At 29.0% G+C, this 15,191-nt stretch overlaps 3 protein-coding genes across 4 annotated transcripts; 1 reads left to right on the plus strand and 2 right to left on the minus strand.

Moving 5' to 3' along the window:
* On the minus strand, positions 1-13,247 carry LOC105678648 (protein toll). Of its 2 annotated transcripts, XM_067349362.1 has the most exons (9): positions 12,083-13,247; positions 11,454-11,668; positions 9,224-10,206; positions 8,827-9,130; positions 8,129-8,722; positions 7,645-7,952; positions 5,621-7,557; positions 5,018-5,222; positions 3,572-3,703 (listed from the first exon to the last, which is right to left on the minus strand). In XM_067349362.1, exons 2-7 carry the CDS (start codon positions 11,631-11,633, stop codon positions 7,494-7,496), a joined length of 2,433 nt encoding a protein of 810 aa, XP_067205463.1. In that variant the 5' UTR covers positions 11,634-11,668; positions 12,083-13,247; the 3' UTR covers positions 3,572-3,703; positions 5,018-5,222; positions 5,621-7,493. The 2 variants fall into 2 exon arrangements, with proteins under 2 accessions (XP_067205462.1, XP_067205463.1); XM_067349361.1 differs by lacking the exons at positions 7,645-7,952; positions 8,129-8,722; positions 8,827-9,130; ... (1 more) ...; positions 11,454-11,668; positions 12,083-13,247 and adding exons at positions 1-1,436; positions 1,614-2,210; positions 2,312-2,627 and having other exon boundaries at positions 2,721-3,703; positions 5,621-5,777.
* On the minus strand, positions 623-1,045 carry LOC105678818 (protein toll-like). The gene has a single exon (XM_012378490.2). It carries the CDS (start codon positions 1,043-1,045, stop codon positions 623-625), a length of 423 nt encoding a protein of 140 aa, XP_012233913.2.
* On the plus strand, positions 12,179-13,115 carry LOC136998259 (uncharacterized). The gene is made up of 2 exons (XM_067350820.1): positions 12,179-12,249; positions 12,557-13,115. Exons 1-2 carry the CDS (start codon positions 12,179-12,181, stop codon positions 13,113-13,115), a joined length of 630 nt encoding a protein of 209 aa, XP_067206921.1.
* Positions 13,248-15,191: the final 1,944 nt, after the last annotated feature.

The raw sequence follows: 15,191 nt of genomic DNA on the forward strand, positions 1-15,191 counted from the left end.
TATATGAAAAAAATTTTATTTGTAATTATTTAGATTTGAAAACTTACAAATTGCGTTAAACATGACATATACATATTTTAAGATTATTACAAAAATTCGTCTTCTTATAAAACACGTTACGTCTTTAAAAATATTAATATCTTACAAAGTATAACATTTCCATTACTTTGCTAAGATTTAATTTATATTATCAAATTGTTTTTGTTTCTTAAGCATTGTAACTATTAAGAACTTAATATAAACACAAATTAATACTTCAATTTGTTTTTCGTGTCTGCAGGTAGTATTGCAAATATAAATTTATAACATGTTTGTATTCATTGAATTATCAATTTTAACTCATTTTGCATTATTGTATAATTAATTGTAAAACAATGCAATAATGTACTTTTTTCTCGCGCACATCGCTTCTATTAACAAAAAATCCAATTTTTCTACCGCTGTATTTTGTCGTTGATATAAAAAATAGATCAATATCTCCAATTTTATCTCGTTATTTAACTTGAAAATTTTTTATTTGAAATCTGATTATAATATTAAAATTTAAATTTACTGCGATTTGTGCTCAGCTGAAAATCATGCTTCAATGATTTTTCAACTCATTCCAGAACCAAGCATCTCTCTATCTGATGTAAGTGTTCGAATATATGTACGTCTTCAGTTCTGAATCTAAGCTCTCGTCAGTGGGTTCTATATTACCGTACGGGATTAATATCATGTCTGATTGCTTCTTATCAAACGCTTGACTAAACGCAACACAAAATTCTGTCTTTCTCCAGATGTTCTCCAAAAAGCTTGGCGACAGCACCATTATCATTCGTTGGGACAATTGTAGAGATTTTACAATGTTTACCATTGTCCATTCGCTTGTTAACCAGTCTCTATAAGGAAGGCACAGCTTGAATGACGTCGAGCCGTTCTCCAGTGCGCGTACTAACACATTCATCACGAAATCATGATAATCCTGCGAGTAGCTTATAAACGCATCGTATAATTTCTCGTTGTCTGATTCATTTTCTTCATCAGCGTCTATTAATGGACCCATGTGTAAATAGCCATTTTTTAAGATGCAGTTAATACATATAATAGAACATGTCAGCGATAAATCTCTTAAAAGTAGAAATAAACGAGTAAATGTACTCTGTATACGATTGTTCTTCATTATTCTTCACACAATGAACAATCGGACAAAAATCGGTCGATTTCATTTTCATCATGTTTGATACAAGTTTATTCTTGCCATAACACGTCACATTATGCAGATCAGCTATAATTTTGGATTTTGTGATAATGAAATCTAAGAAATCTGTAATATTGCAGTCGCATATCAATGGATTTCCACCTAACGTCAATAAAGTTAAATTCGTAGCGTTTCTCAAGAAATTTAACACATCGGAAGATATTCTTGTTATATTATTATTATGTATCTCCAATGCCTGAAACAAAGTTTGATTTTAAAATTTTGTCATAAAATGCAGCTTATTATTTTTTTATTACGCTATTACCCTACGCGATAAAATAGATAAAAAATCAGATTTAATTTGTTTTTACGTTTTACAAAATATTTTTTTCAAAATTGTGTCTTCTACATAAAATACAATAAATTTAAGTACCTTTAATGTTTTCGACAATCCATCCAAGGAAATCTCGGAAATGTTATTGTGAGATAAGACAAGTTTGCTCACTATTCTATAACTCAAGTTTGTCAAATTTGGCATTTGTGTTATATGGTTATTGGAGAGATTGAGTTCGACTTGCCAGGAATCGGGCGGCTTTATCATGAAGCTTGGCACAAAAGTCAAATTTTTGCGAAAGCAATCAATCATGAACGTTTTTTCCTCCTGCTTCACAAAGCAGTTGCACTTATCGGGGCACATCATAATATCTGTATTGTTTGCTACACATGACTCAGATTGCAAATTTATAACACGCACGTCTTTCAATTGGAATGGAGTAGAACAAATTAAATTTTCTGAATATATATTAATATTTCTTGTGACGTTAGGAAGCATTTTGTTTTCAATATAGCGCAGAAAGTCATACAATCCACAATCGCAATGCAAAGGATTATGTTCAATCCATATCACTATTCTTCCATATAACCAATTGTTATTGACGAAGTCTTCGACATTTTTTAAATTGATGTATCGTATTTTATTATAAGTCAAATCCACGTCAATACTTTTCGATGCAAACTGTAAATCGTGGGTCTAAAATAAACAAAAAGGATTAAATATTATCGACATCATGAATAAGCATTTCGAATAATGACACATTTGTTATTTTTATCAATGTTTTTAAATATACTTACAGATAAATTGGATATATAGTTATTTTTGAGATCCAGTATTTGAAGGAAAGGATTCAAAATCCAGTCGTCAAATATTTCCGAAATATTATTATGGCTTAAAATTAATATTCTTAATAAGTGACAATAAGTAAAAGGTGAACGTATTCCTTGTTCATCAATATGAATACTTGTAGTGGGGTGTAACGTTAGAGAGTTGTTTGAAAAATTAGCAATCCTTAATCTGCTTAAAAAATTGAAACTTTTATCAGAAATAACTGATAAGGAATTATCTGCCATGTTCAATTTTTCCAACTTGATTAAATTTTGGAAAAGCTGACTGAAAAATTAAAACAATTTTTCTATTAACAAAAATGTAAGAAATTTAAACATTAATGATGTTGATATATTAATTAAAGTAATAGAAACGTACTTGTTAATGGAACGAAGACGATTTTTTGATAAATCTAATTTTCTTAATTTTCTGAGATCCGAAAATATATAATTATGTAGTTCTTCAAGTGCATTGGAGTCTAATTTCAATTTTCTCAGCCTTTTTAAATCCCGGAATATGAGTTTGGGTAAAAAACCAAGATCATTTCCACTTAGACTGAGAGTAGTCAGTGAGAAACATCCCCACAAAAGATCTTCCGGCAAACGAGTAAATCCATTTTTTTCCAGGTTCAATATCTTCAATTTTGTTAAAGTTTGAAAATATTTATTTGGTAAGTCGATCAATTTTTTCTCATTGAAAGATAAGTCAAAAATTTGCAGATTTGTATTGTTTTGTAGCAGGTATCTTGGCAAAAATGTAAAACTGTTTTTAGTTAAACTAAGTGTTTCGAGATTTTTTAGCTTCGCAAATATGTCTTCCGGCAAGCTGACCAAGTTATTCGAGGTAAGGTACAAAGACTCAAGATTGATGAGTTTGTCAAAGATTCCCGATTCAAGCTCAGTTAAGTTATTTTTTTCTAAAGAAAGGAATGTTAAATTACGACATTTGTCGAATGAGCCTGGTGTTATCGATATTAATTTATTCTCTCCTAAGTCTATCTCACGCAATTGGGGAGGATAATAAAAAGGAAAGGTTGTTTGTAAATTACTGTCGCGCATAATTAGTGTCTTTAGATTAGTTAGATCCTCCAGCAGATATTTGTCCATCATAACTATGTAGTTATACGATAAATCCAATAAATATAAATTTTCGAAGCCCTTCAAATGCAGTTTTTTGAAGGACAAAGATTTTTTGGAATGAAAATGTAAATATTCCACATCAGTAGTTCCTAACATATCTGTAATCGTTTTTAAACTGTTGTTTTTTGGTAAATTGCACGTAAAAAAATACACCCAGTTTGTTTCGTATTTTGTAAAATTGTACGTATGTAGGTCTGACCACTTGAAGTTAGAGCAGTAAACCTGTATGAGATAAAATTAACTTGATTTAATTAATCTTCAATTACAATTTATTAAATCCTAATCTTAATATATTTAATTTTTATCAAGATTTAAATAATCTTAGATTACAAATTTTTTAGTCGCAAAAAATTAACAAAATAATTTTAAAAGATTTTATTTTCTTTAACAAATTTATTAACTTAACGAGCTTCACGAAGTGAGTGTAAAAAAATTCTCAAACAGAAATGGAATATTCTAACAACACTTTTTTTTATTGCTGCTGTATATATTTTAAGTTTACGCTTTTATAAAAATAAAAATTTGAAGTAAATAATAAATTTTATTAAATATAAAACGAAAATTAAAAGAAGCGTAAAGAGCCACTATTTAAGTTCTTCGTGCAAAGGTGACTGTATTCACATTTGAAATTGTTTACAAACGTTCTACCTAACATCAGGTCTTTCACAGTGTAAAATATTGACGAAAGAATCGCACGCAGTAATTATAAAAATACAAAAAAGTAAATGATATATTTCGAATTTATTTCGCAGAAATATTGTTTGAATGATTAAAATGTACTGTTAAAATTGTGAGATACAGACATATTACAAGCAAAACCGTCTATTCAGAAGAAACAAAGTAAAAGAGTGAATAACTATTAAAACTTATCAGTCAAAAGTTAAAATGTTAATAAAACATTAACAAAATATAAATAAAATTAAATTAACATTTTAACTTTTGACTGATAAGTTTCAATAGTTATTTACTCTTTCATCTTGTTTATTCTAAATAGACGATTTTGTTTGTAACATGTCTGTATCACAATTTTAACAATACATTTTAATCATCCGAACAATATTTCTGCAAAATGGATTCAAAATATATAATCCACTTCTTTGTATTTTTATAATTATTGCGTGCGATTCTTTCGTCAATGTTGTACACTGAAAAAGGCCTGATGTCAGGCAGAAACGTTTGAAAATAATTTAAAATCAGAATATAATAACCATCGCACGAAGAATATGCAATATGGTTCTTTACGATCCTTTTGATTTTTAGTTTTTGTTAATTATCTGAGCCTTTCACATTATTTATTTTAAAACAAATGTAACAAAATATTTAAAATCACCATTCTTTGATATTTGAATAGTAATATGTTTTTTGATTTAACAAATTTGTTTATCTTATATTTAAATTTATCATTTATTAAATTTTATGTAAATTTAGATTTTAGAAATAGTATTGACTGTATGTATTAAGAAGCGCACAAATTTTGCAAGTATATACATGTAAAAATACAGAACACCTGTGACTTAAAAAGACATATATACATACTTTCATAAATTGGCCTGGTTTAATTTGAATTTTAATAGAAGAATTGTTTATTTTACAATTTATTTCGACCAGTTCATTTGATGTACATTTGCATGTCTCATTATTTGGACAATTAGCAGCGAATATACTACCCACGACAAATAAAATCGTGTAATATATTTCGTAACGAGTGAACATTTTGCAAGATGTTTTTTAAAATGCACGTCTTAAACAAAAAAAAAACAAATGTTTATCACATTATTATATTAATTTAATTTGCTTTTTTTTAAATCATAAATGTAAGTTAAAAATAATACGATAAAAATCAGAGTATTGTGGATTAAATTAATGTAACTTTTTATCTCTGCAAAATAACTAATATAAAATTGGTTGTGCAAAATTAAAGTCTGTCGATATCAAAATTGAATTTGGCAATCACGACAATCGTAACGATAAGCTCGAGACATACATATATATGTATATCGAACCAGTTTAAAGATATGACAATAATTTCAAATTGTTCTGGATATTATTCAAACTCGAAGATTCTTAAGTGTCATAAAGATTTTGAAGAGATTATATATACTTTCTTAGATTATACCTGTTATAAATGTAAATTTTTACCTGATTTATTTGTGATTAATATTTGTGAAAGAGATTTGCTAATCTCTTTCATGTGCGCTGTTTCCGTTGTAACGTTCACTCTGATACTGAGATGTTATCGAAGTAAAAGGTGATTTGGTATGTTTGAATATAATCGAAAGTGTAGAGGAGGCTTATAGAGTACATGTGTATAATATATAAACATACATACATACACACACTCATATATATACATATACATCAAGAGACACGTCGTGGCTCGCGCCAAGTTCACGCGTCACGCGAAACGCGCAAGAGGCCGACCGTGTATATTTATATATATTACGGTACATCTCGCGACCTCTATTTCTTAATTTCCGAAAGTTAACACTATACAAGGTGGTTCATAAATAAATTTTTGCTGTTGTATATTTTTGATACAAATTTATATACTAAAAAAATAAAAAAATTGATTATAAATGTTTTAATATGCACAGTGTATACTTATTAAATATTTTTTCGAACTTTTAAAAATACACAAACGTGAAAACATATATATAATAGATATACTGTGTATTTCAAAGTTGATTTTCTATTAAAAAAGGATTCCAAATTACTTTTGTGAAGAACTCGAAAACATTATTTTGTAGCAATTTATACGGCATAGATCGCAAATAAAACTTAAATCGAGAATAGTTTTTTGTAAAACAATCGTTGCAATTTTGTTTAAACATATTGTTTTTACATTGTAGATGTGTGGTTGAAATATTTTCTTTATATTATTATTTTCTTTAATATATTAGTACATTGTTATTTTTATCCTTTCTGTAATTGGCAATCATTGATATTGTAAAGTATAAATTATTTCTCACAATGAATCTACTCAGTTCATAGATATGTAAAAAATTTTATTTGTAATTATTTAGATTTAAAAATTTACAATTTGCGCTAAACGTGACAGATACATACATATATACATACATAGATACATACATACATATATTAAGCATATCATAAAAATTCGTCTTCTTGCAAATCACGTTACTTTTTTAAAAATTTTAATCTTACAAAGTATAACATTTATATCTTGCAAAGAATAACATTTCTTTTACTTTGCCAAATTTTAATTTATATTATCAAATTGTTCTTGTTTTTTGAGCATTGCAACTATTAAGAACTTAATATAAACACAAATTATTATCTCAATTTGTTTTTCGTGTTTGCAGGTAGTACTGCAAATATAAATTTATAACATGTGTAAATTCATTGTGTTATCAATTTTAACTCATTTTGCATTATTGTATAATTAATTGTAAGACGATGCAATAAAGTACTTCTTTCCTGCGCACATCGTTTCTACCAACAAAAAATCCAATTTTTCAATCGCTGTATTTCGCCGTTGATATAGAAAATAATTTAACATCTCAAATTTTATCTCGTTATTTAACAAGAAAATATTTTATTTAAAATTTGATTATAATATTAAAATTTAAATTTACTGCGATTTGTGCTCAGCACTGAAAATCATGCTTCAATGATTTTTCAACTCATTCCAGAACCAAGCATCTCTCCATCTGATGGATGTGTTCGAATTTATGTACGTCTTCAGTTTTGAATCTAAGCGCTAGTCAGTGGGTTCTATATTACCGTACGGGATTAATATCATGTCTGATTGCTTCTTGTCAAACGCTTGACTAAGCGCAACACAAAATTCTGTCTTTCCCCAAATGTTCTCCAAGAAGCTTGGCGACAGCACCATTATCATCCGTTGGGACAATTCTAGAGATTTTACAATGTTTACCATTGTCCATTCGCTTGTTAACCAGTCTCTATAAGGAAGGCACAGCTTGAATGACGTCGAGCCGTTCTCCAGTGCGCGCACTAACACATTTATCACGATAATCCTGCGAGTAGCTTATAACGCGTCGTATAATTTCTCGTTGTCTGATTCATTTTCTTCATCTGCGTCTATTATGAACCTATGAGTAAATAGCCTTTTTTTAAGATGCAGTTAATACATATAACAGAATGTGCCAATGATTAATCCCGTAAAAGTAGAAATAAACCAGTAAATGTGCTCTGTATACAATTGTTCTCCATTATTCTTCATATAATGAACAATCGGACAAGAGTCGGTCAAGTTCATTGTCATCATGTTTGATATAAGTTTATTCTTGCCATTACACGTCACATTATGCAGATCAGCTATAATTTTGGATTTTAAGATAATAAAATCTATGAAATCTTTAGTATTGCAATCGCATATCAATGGATTTCCACGTAACGTCAATAAAGTTAAATTTGTGGCGTTTCTCAAGAAATTTAACACATCGGAAGATATTGTTGATATATTATTATTATGTATCTCCAAAGCCTGAAACACAAAGTTTGATTTTAAAATTTTATCGTAAAATGCTCATTATTTTTTTATTACGTTATTACCCTACAAGATAAAATAGATAAAAAATCAAATTTAATTTGTTTTTACGTTTTATAAAATATTTTTTTCAAAATTGTGTTTTTTACATAAAATACAATAAGTTTAAGTACCTTTAATGTTATCGACAGTCCATCCAAGGAAATCTCGGAAATGTTATTGTGAGATAAGATAAGTTTGCTCACTACTCCATAACTCAAGTTTGTCAAATTTGGCATTTGTGTTAATTGGTTATTGGAGAGATTGAATTCGACTTGCCAGGAATCGAACGACTTTATCATGAAGCTTGGCACAATAGTCAAATTTTTACGAAAGCAATCAATCATGAACATTTTTTCTTCTTGCTTGACAAAGCAGTTGCACTTATCGGGGCACATCACAATATCTGTATTATTTGCTATACATGACTCAGATTGCAAATTTATAACACGCACGTCTTTCAATCGAAATGGAGTGTGACAAGTTAAATTTTCTGAATCTATACGAATATATCTTTTGATGTTAGGATGCATTTTGCCTTCGATATAGCGCAGAAAATCATACAATTTGCAATCGCAATGCAAAGGATTATGTCCAATCAATATCACTATGCTGTTTAACCAACCATTATTGATCACGTCTTCGACATCCTCTAAACTGATGTATTGTATTTCATTATAAGTTAAATCCACTTCGATTCTTTTTGATGCAAACTGTAAATCGTCGATCTAAAATGAACAAAAGGGATCATTAAATATTATCGACATCATGAATAAGCATATTGAATAATGACACATTTGTTATTGTTATCGACACTTTTAAATATACTTACATAAAAACTGGATATATAGTTATTATTGAGATCCAGTTTTCTAAGGCGTGAATGAATAATAATCCAGTCGTTGAATATTTGCAAAATATTATTGTGGCTTAAATATAATTCTTCTAATAAACGACAATCAATAAAAGGTGAATGTACATGAATTCTCGTAGTGGGTTGTAACGTAAGAAAGTTGTTTGAAAAATTAGCAATCCTTAATCTGCTTAAAGAATTGAAACTTTTATCAGAAATAATTGATAAGGAATTATCTGCCATGTTCAATTCTTCCAACTTGATTAAATTTTGGAAAAGTTGACTGAAAGATTAAAACAATTTTTCTATTAACAAAAATATAAGAAATATAAACATTGATGATGTTGATATATTAATTAAAGTAATAGAAACGTACTCGTTAATGGAACGAATATGATTTTTTGATAAATCTAATTTTATTAATTGTCTGAGATTTAAAAATATATAATCATGTAGGTCTTTAAATGCATTGGAGTCTAATTTTAATTCTGACAATTTTGTCAAATCCCGGAATATAAGTTCTGATAAAAAACCAAGATTATTTCCACTTAGACTGAGAGTGGTCAGTGAGTAACATCCCCACAAAAGATCTTCCGGCAAAAAGATTAATCCATTGTTTTCCAGCTTCAATATCTCCAATTTTGTTAAATTTTTAAAATATTCATTTGGTAAGTCGATCAATTTCTTCTTATTGAAGGATAAGTCAAAACTTTGCAGATTTGTATTGTTTTGTAGCAGGTATCTTGGCAAAATTGTAAAACTGTTTTTAGATAAACTAAGTGTTTCGAGATTTTTTAGCTTCGCAAATATGTCTTCCGGCAAGCTGACCAAGTTATTCGAGGTAAGGTACAAAGACTTAAGATTTATAAGTTTGTCGAAAATTCCCGATTCAAGCTCAGTTAAGTTATTTTTTTCTAAAGAAAGGAATGTTAAATTATGACATTTGTCGAATGAGCCTGGTGTTATCGATATTAATTCATTCTCTCCTAAGTCTATCTCATGCAATTGGGGAGGATAACGAAAAGGAAAGGTTGTTTGTAAATTACTGTCGCGCATAATTAGTTTCTTTAGATTAGTTAGATCCTCCAGCAGATATTTGTCCATCATAACTATATAGTTATACGATAAATCCAATAAATATAAATTCTCGAAGTCCTTTAAATGCAGTTTTTTGAAGGACAAAGATTTTTTCGAATGAAAATGTAAATATTTCACATCAGTAGTTCCTAACATATCTGTAATTGTTTTTAAACTGTTGTTTTCTGGTAAATCACACGTAAAAAAATACACTTGATTTGTTTCGTATTTTGTAAAATTGTACGTATGTAGGTCTGACCACTTGAAGTTAGAGCAGTAAACCTGTATGAGAAAAAATTAACTTGATTTAATTAATCTTTGATTACAATTTATTTAATAATTATCCTAATTTTAATAATTATTTAATCTTTATCATGTTTTAATTAATCTTAGATTACAATTTTTTTAGTCGCAAAAAATTAACAAAATAATTTTAAAAGATTTTATTTTTTTTAACAAATTTATTAACTTAACAAGTTTCACGAAATAAGTGTAAAAAAATTTTCAAACAGAAATAAAGTATTCTAACAACACTTTTTTTATTAGTAAAAAAAATAGAAAATAGTTACTTTTTTTTATTGCTGCTGTATATATTTTAAGTTTACGTTTTTATGAAAATAAAAATTTAATGTAAATAAGAAATTTTATTAAATATAAAACAAAAATCAAAAATAGCGTAAAAAGCCACTATTTAAGTTCTTTGTGCGAAAGTTACTGTATTCACGTTTGAAATTGTTTACAAATGTTCTGCCTGACATCAAGTCTTTCACAGTGTAGAATATTGACGAAGGAATCGCATGCAGTAATTATAAAAATGCAAAGAAGTGAATGATATATTTCGAATCCATTTCGCAGAAATATTGTTCGGAAAATTAAAATGTATTGTTAAAATTGTGATACACACATGTTACAAACAAAACCGTCTATCCAGAATAAACAAGATGGAAGAGTGAATAACTATTGAAACTTATCAGTCAAAAGTTAAAATGTTAATTTAATTTTATTAACATTTTGTCAATGTTTTATTAACATTGTAACTTTTGACTGATAAGTTTCAATAGTTATTCACTCTTCCATCTTGTTTATTCTGGGTAAACGGTTTTGTTTGTAACATGTCTGTATCACAATTTTAACAATACATTTTAATTATCCGAACAATATGCTGTTTGAAAATAATTTCAAATGAGAATACAATAACCTTTGCACGAAGAATTTGCATTATGGTTCTTTACGATCCTTTTGATTTTTAGTTAATTTTGTAAATTACCTGAGCTTTTTACATTATTTATTTTAAAACAAATTAAACAAAATATTTAAAATCACCATTTTTTGATATTTGAGTAGTAATATGTTTCTTGATTTTACAAATTTGTTTATCTTATATTTGAATTTATCATTTATTAAATTTTATGTAAATTTAAATTTTAGGAATAGTATTGACTGTATGTATTAAGAAGCGCACAAATTTTGCAAGTATATACATGTAAAAATACAGAACACTTGTGACTTAAAGAGACTCATATACATACCCTCATAAATTGGCCTGGTCTAATTTGAATTTTAATAGAAGAATCGTTCATTTTACAATTTATTTCGACCAGTTCATTTGATGTGCATTTGCATGTCTCATTATTTGGACAATTAGCAGCGAATATACTACCCACGACAATAAATAAAATCGTGTAATATATTTCGTGATGAGTGAACATTTTACAAGATGTTCTTTAAAATGCGTCTTAAACGTCTTAAATAAAAAAAAAACTAATGTTTATCACATTATTATATTAATTTAATTTGCTTTTATTTTTTTTTTTTTAAATCATGAATGTAAGTTAAAAATAATACGATGAAAATCAGAGTATTGTGGATTAAATTAATGTAACTCTTTATCTCTGCAAAATAACTAATATAAAATTGGTTGTGCAAAATTAAAGTCTATTAATATCAAAATTGAATTTGGCAATCACGACAATTGTAACGATAAGCTCGAGACATACATATATATGTATATCGAACCAGTTTAAAGATATGACAATAATTTCAAATTGTTCTGGATATTATTCAAACTCGAAGATTCTTAAGTGTCATAAAGATTTTGAAGAGATTATATATACTATATTACAATTAGATTATATGTGTTATAAATGTAAATTTTTACCTGATTTATTTGTGATTGATATTTGTGAAAGAGATTTCCTAATTTCTTTCCTGTACGTTGTTTCTGTTGTACCGTTCACTCTAATACTGAGATGTTATGGAAGTAAAAGGTGATTTGGTATGTTTGAATATAAACGAAAGTGTAGAGAAGGCTTATAGAGTACATGGGTATAATATATAAACATACATACATACACACACTCATATATATACATATACATATATATTACGGTACGTCTCGCGACCTCTTTTTTCTAATTTCCGAAAATTAACACTATACAAGGTGGTTCATAAATAAATTTTTGCTGTTGTATATTTTTGGTATTTACGATAACGGTACCCGGTTAATCGACATATGTAAATATAACTATCTAACGATAAAAAATGCATTTTTTAAACATAAACAAATTCACAAGTATTCGTGGGTACAACCAAGTCGAAATCTAAAATCAATAATCGATTATATTATTACCAGACAAAGCAGTAACATCAAGATAAATGATGTAAGAGTGCTCAAAGGAACGGGAAGCCATTCGGACCACTACCTACTTAGATCTGAAATCTTCCTGCCCTACAGACACAAAACCCATAGTGCTAAAGAAAGAGAAAAACATAATACAGAGAAAATTAAGAAGGTAAAGTACAACCTTGAAAGCTTAATACACGACAGTGTAAAATATTTATATCAGAAGAGACTAAACGAGAAATTAATGGAGGAACTGGAAGAATTTGAGGACATATATAAGAACATATTGGAGAGCATTCATAGAGCAACAGAGGAAGCATTGGGAAGCCAAGAAAAAAGAAAGAGCAGCAAAATGTGGTGGACTGATGAAATTGATCAACTGGTAAAGGAAAAAAGGACATTATATCTTAAAGGGTTAAACTCAAAATCAGAAGAAGACAAGCAATTCTATATTGGGAAAAAAAACGAAGTCAGGAGAACCGTAAATGCCGAAAAAAACAAGCTGTGGGATAAAAAGTGCACAGAGATAAATACATATATTGGAGGAAGAAGAAGCACAGAAGTGTAAAAATTCATTAAAAACACAACAATGGAAAAACGCGAAACAGTTCCAACTCCGATAATATCACATAAAGAATGGATAAACCACTACAAGAGCCTGCTGACGGAGGAAAGACCTGAATATAAAATAAATGCACAAACACACATTCAGATAAAAGGAGAAGAAGTCAACATTGAAACAAAAGACGTTAGAAAAGCAGTAATATCTCTCAAGAACGGAAGAGCATGTAGACCGGAAGAGGTATATGCAGAACTCCTGAAATGTGATACTGAAAAGCTATACCGAATGTTAAACAACATCTTTAATCAGTGTCTGAACGGTCATCCAGTGCCGGATCAGTGGAAAATTGCATACATCTCATCCATACACAAAAAATAATCCAAGAGGGACCCTAACAACTATCGAGGAATCTCAGTAACAAGCACAATGTGTCGGCAGTACGGAAGAATCCTGAGGGACCTGATTGAGAGGGAGTATAGCAATCTTGAGGAGGAAGAACAGAACGGGTTCAGAGCTGGAAGATCATGTACAGACAATATATTCTGCCTAAAACAAGTAAATGAGAAAAGATGGCAAGGAATCAAGAGGTACATATAGCATTTATAGATCTCCAAAAAGCATATGATACTGTACCAACAACAAAGTTATGGGAAGCCCTTCAAGAATCAAATATTAACTATACCCTAGTAAAAGCCTTAAAAAACCTATACGAGAACTCAAGATCGAGAATAAAACAGAACAACAGCTTATCAGTGGAATTCCCAGTATCAAAAGGACTACGCCAGAGCTGCTGTATATCACCAACGCTCTTTAAGATCTATATTCAAGGCCTTACACCAATAAAAACGGAAATGTCATGGAATGAAGATAGAACTAGATGACCAATGCCTATACACGCTCCAATTTGCGGACGATCAAGCGGTAATATCAAACGATAGAGACGATATGGAATACATGGTAAGAAAATTGATGGAGAAGTATGAAAAGTGGAAACTAACGGTAAATACTCAAAAAACAAAGTACCTTTGCTAGGGATCAGATGCAGAGAATCTTGTAATAGATGGAAACAAAGAAATCAGCACTTGCAAAGAGTATAAATACTTGGGAACAACATTTAACCGAGAAGGAACGGATGACCAAGAAATAGGCAGTAGAATAACACAATCGAGAAGGATTATTGCATGTATGAATGGGATCTTGTAGAATAAAAATATAACGAAAAAGAGAAAATTTAACATCTATGCAACAATGGTAAAAAGTGTATTGCTGTATGAATGCGAAACATGGAGACTAACGAAGGGAAACAAGAGAAGGTTGGAAGCAACAGAAATAGATGCCATACGACGATCTTTGAGGATTTCACGAAAAGATATGATCAGAAATGAGGAAATTAAACAACGAATGGAAATAGAAAGCTCAATAATGGACGACATAGAGAGAAAACAATTGGTCTGGTACGGACATGTACAAAGAATGAGTAAAAATAGACGCCCTAAGCAAGTAATAGAATGGATACCTCCAGGAAAACGGAAGAGAGGAAGGCCAAAAACAACATGAAAGGCAGGGATACGGAAGTCTATAAGCGAAAGGAATTTAAAAGAGAAACAATGGAACAGCAGACGAGAATGGCAATTAGAAATCGGACAACGGCGAAAGACGTTTTAATCCGAAAATATATATATACATTTTTGATACAAATTTATATACTAAAAAAATAAAAAAATTTTTTGAATGTTTTAATATGCTCAGTGTATACTTATTAAATATTTTCTCGAATTTTTAAAAATACACAAACGTGGAAACATATATATAATAGATATACTGTGTATATCAAAGCTGATTTTTTATTAAAAAAGGATTCAAAATTACTTTCGTAAAGAACTCGAAAACATTATTTTGTAGCAATTTATACGGCATAGATCGCAAATAAAACTTGAATCGAGAATAGTTTTTTATAAGACGATCGTTGCAATTTTGCTTAAACATATTGTTTTTACATATTGTAAATGTGTGGTTGAAATATTTTCTTTATATTATTTTTTTCTTCATTATATTATTACATTGTTATTTTTATCCTTTCTG

This window comes from Linepithema humile, chromosome 2, assembly GCF_040581485.1.
Source record: "Linepithema humile isolate Giens D197 chromosome 2, Lhum_UNIL_v1.0, whole genome shotgun sequence".
Lineage (NCBI taxonomy): Eukaryota > Metazoa > Arthropoda > Insecta > Hymenoptera > Formicidae > Linepithema > Linepithema humile.

Bases quoted from the DNA above. Each gene is read 5' to 3' on its own strand.
- LOC105678818 (XM_012378490.2), bottom strand. From the start codon at position 1,045: ATGGGTCCATTAATAGACGCTGATGAAGAAAATGAATCAGACAACGAG.
- LOC105678648 (XM_067349361.1), bottom strand. From the start codon at position 5,194: ATGTTCACTCGTTACGAAATATATTACACGATTTTATTTGTCGTGGGT. The intron at 3,704-5,017 runs GTATGTATATAT...TATCTCATACAG, and splicing joins AACCAGGCCAATTTATGAAA to GTTTACTGCTCTAACTTCAA. The intron at 2,211-2,311 runs GTAAGTATATTT...TGTTTATTTTAG, and splicing joins ACTATATATCCAATTTATCT to ACCCACGATTTACAGTTTGC.
- LOC136998259 (XM_067350820.1), top strand. From the start codon at position 12,179: ATGGAAGTAAAAGGTGATTTGGTATGTTTGAATATAAACGAAAGTGTA. The intron at 12,250-12,556 runs GTATAATATATA...TATTATTACCAG, and splicing joins AAGGCTTATAGAGTACATGG to ACAAAGCAGTAACATCAAGA.